The sequence below is a fragment of the Nannochloropsis gaditana genome (genome assembly GCF_000240725.1).
Source record: "Nannochloropsis gaditana CCMP526 unplaced genomic scaffold scaffold366, whole genome shotgun sequence".
In the NCBI taxonomy this organism is placed as follows: Eukaryota; class Eustigmatophyceae; order Eustigmatales; family Monodopsidaceae; genus Microchloropsis; species Microchloropsis gaditana.
This window is the reverse complement of record NW_005803587.1, coordinates 20,584-23,352: the sequence shown is the minus strand read 5'-3', so window position 1 is coordinate 23,352 and position 2,769 is coordinate 20,584. Positions and strand designations below refer to the sequence as shown.

Sequence of the window (2,769 nt, the reverse complement as noted above, 5' to 3'; positions counted from 1 at the left end):
CAGGGCCCTTTGAAGATCCTGGAGCCATTCCAGACAATTTTCGCCGCGAATAAATCGCTCTGCGAGACTGCGCACGTAAAAAATTGGAATTTCAAGAGACATGAGCAGAAGTCAGATGTGTTTTCTTCGTTTTCTACCTCCACTCACCAGCCATCTTCCGTAGTGTAGACTTCTGTGCTGCCTAGGGCCGCGCCTACCAGCAGCAATTCGTTAATCAAGGGCTCTTCCATACCTCACTTCCCGATCAGAGTTTCCCGCCTCACGGCAGGTGAAGCTATGTTTGGCGGCCCTAGGGAGGGGAGAAAGTAGGTAAGAGAGGACGGCGCGGACGAATGAAAAAACCGAGACAAGTTTTCAAGACCCAGACAATGGATCCGCGAATTGCAAGCCTTGACATGACAATTTTATTCCCCGAGAGACATGCACGAGAGGGCACCGTGGGGGGCCGGCAAGTTCGTAGAGGGCGAGATGGGCGAGGGGCGGGAAGCCTGGGCGATCGAGTCACTCCCCGCGGTGCAGTGAAAGCCATGGCCCGCACTCTGCGTCCTGCCCAATCCATGGACCAATGGATAGCGTGGGTGTGTCATCACACTGATCGTGTCGGAGGTGTTCACACGTGCGGGATGTGGCCTCGGCGTTGCCGGCCTGTCTCTTGCTACATTCCGCCTCATCGCCTCCCTACGTCTCTCACGTCTGACCTCTCCAACCGCAACAGCCGCACAGGAGGATTCCCTCCCCTTCGTGCTCCACCCATGAGGGCATTTTATCTCCTTGCATTGTCTTCCCTCCTTGCTGCCAACGTGGCAATGGCCGTCTCCCGCCCCGTGACCGACATGTCAAGCTCCTGCTTTGTCCCAACCTCCCTGCCCCGTGCCATGTCCTCTCTGCAGAGAAGAAGGCCGTACACCCCTTCCCCCGCCACCTCCTCGCGATCGTCCTGCTGCATGCGACTCAATGCCAATCAAAGTCCAGAGAGCCCGTCTCTTTTCGAACGGGCCTTCAGCGCCACTCCCTACCTCCTCCCCGTGCTCGACTCCATAAACTATTCTCGCTTCCTTGCCTTCTACGCCCCTGATTTGTTCAACCCCATCTATGCAGCCCTAGACCCGCTGCTTGCCGTATACAAGGCTTCCCCCTTCGTCAACCTCGCCATCTACCTCCTGATCGTGTGGGTGGGCAGGCAGCCGGCCTTGAGCCGGTACGTGCGCTTCAACTTCCAGCAGGCCATCATTCTCGACGTGGCGCTCGTCATCCCCTCCATCCTCACCTCCATCCTCCGAGAGCAGGCGGCGCCCGTGTGGGTGCAGGAGCCCGTGGCCAACACCCTCTTCTTCATCCTCTCCGCCTCCCTCGCCTACGTGGCAGTCAAACTCACGCTGGGTCAGAAGCCCAACGAGATCCCCCTCATCAGTGAGGCGGCCGAGATGACGGCGGGGCCCTTCTAGGGGAGACGACCCTGGCAGTTGCTCACCAATTCTCCTCGCCCCAGGGCTCTATGACTTGAAGGAAGCTCCCGGGAGCTGACAAGGCTGCCGGAGGAGGTTGAGGAAGGAAAAAAGCAACGAGGACGTCGAATCGTTGAACCGATGCTCTCTTTCCTTTTGGCTTATGCATTCCCAGTCACGCGCCATCTCATGTATACATTGGCTGGTGCGCCCGCGCCATGCGTCTCGGCCCTCTCCCCCCTCACGCCTCTCCACCGCCACACTATTCCCGAGGCCCCTCCCCTCGTTGCCTACCCACCCTGACACGGGTCGGGGCGTCCGGGGAGCCGGAAGGCGAGGGAGGAAGAAGAGAAGAGAGAGAGAAGATACTTATTGCGGAGGCTAAGGCTCAAGGAGGAAAGCAAGATGGAAAGCAAGGAGGAGGAAGGCAAGGCGACTCGCGTCTCCACCGAAAGCCTACCCCTAAGCCTAACAAAAGCATGGCTCCGACTGCTTCTTCCACTGTGCCCAACCGTATGTTGGGTGGCCCGAGCTTCCCCCTTGCTCCTCGATGATTCCACCCTCCACATCTAGAGCCGTCAGAGGCACGGGCGTGGCCCCTTCTCTTGCCCGCCCGCCTTCGACGACTAACCCTAACCACTCAGGCCTGAGGCTCAGCCCCAGCCACTGCCCGCTCCCTTCCGGTCGACCAGACACCCAAACCTCTGGTGCCCCCCCTCGGGCCCCGCGCTCCCGCCGCATCCTCCCTCCCTCCTTTCCGCTACTGCGCCACCCCGCCCGTCATGACCTGCAAGCACGCGTACAGCTCCCGAGCCTCCACCGGCGGCTCCCGCTTCCCGCCCAAGATGTCCGCCACCGCCACCTCCTCCTCGCCCTCTCGCGCGTACACGCCCCTGTTCCGCTCCCGCAGCCCCCGCAGCAGCTGCAGCGTCAAAGCTCCGCCCGCATACCAGCCCTTGCTCAGGGAGAAGGCGTACAGGCACCTGTGTGAGACGGAGGCAACTCGTCAGTCCGTGCTCGCCCCCCCTCCCCCACGCCACACTCACGCCATCCGTGTCTTCCCCAGGCTCCAGTGGTACTGCCAGGCCCCTGAGCGCCCCAACGGCCCCACGGCTACGCCCCCGCTGCCCCCCACCACCAGCTGCGTCGCGCCCTTCATCGCCTCCTGGGCCTCCTCCGTCTTGAAGAAGAGGACGTAGTCCGTCACCTCCCCGCCCGCCTGCAGGCCCACGCTGAGGGGAAAGGGGGGGGGAGGGAGCGGCGCAGTCAGGACAGAGAGAACAGACCGAAGACAGAGGGTCTGGGACGAACTCCCGCGCAGGCC

At 61.8% G+C, this 2,769-nt stretch overlaps 2 protein-coding genes across 2 annotated transcripts in view; one reads left to right on the top strand and one right to left on the bottom strand.

Moving 5' to 3' along the window:
• Positions 1-806: 806 nt before the first annotated feature.
• NGA_0603620 (uncharacterized protein) lies at positions 807-1,445 on the top strand (the record flags this gene model as incomplete). The annotated part of the gene is made up of 1 exon (XM_005854855.1): positions 807-1,445. The coding sequence occupies one exon, from the start codon at positions 807-809 to the stop codon at positions 1,443-1,445; it is 639 nt and encodes a 212-aa protein (XP_005854917.1).
• Positions 1,446-2,487: 1,042 nt separating this feature from the next.
• NGA_0421800 (type ii alternative rna polymerase sigma sigma-70 family protein) overlaps positions 2,488-2,769 on the bottom strand; it is a gene marked incomplete at both ends in the record, with an annotated part of 2,092 nt that continues 1,810 nt past the window's right edge. Inside the window, one exon of the mRNA XM_005854853.1 lies at positions 2,488-2,664. Within this exon, the coding sequence (XP_005854915.1) occupies positions 2,488-2,664 (177 nt within the window). The remainder of the gene's footprint in view (positions 2,665-2,769) is intronic.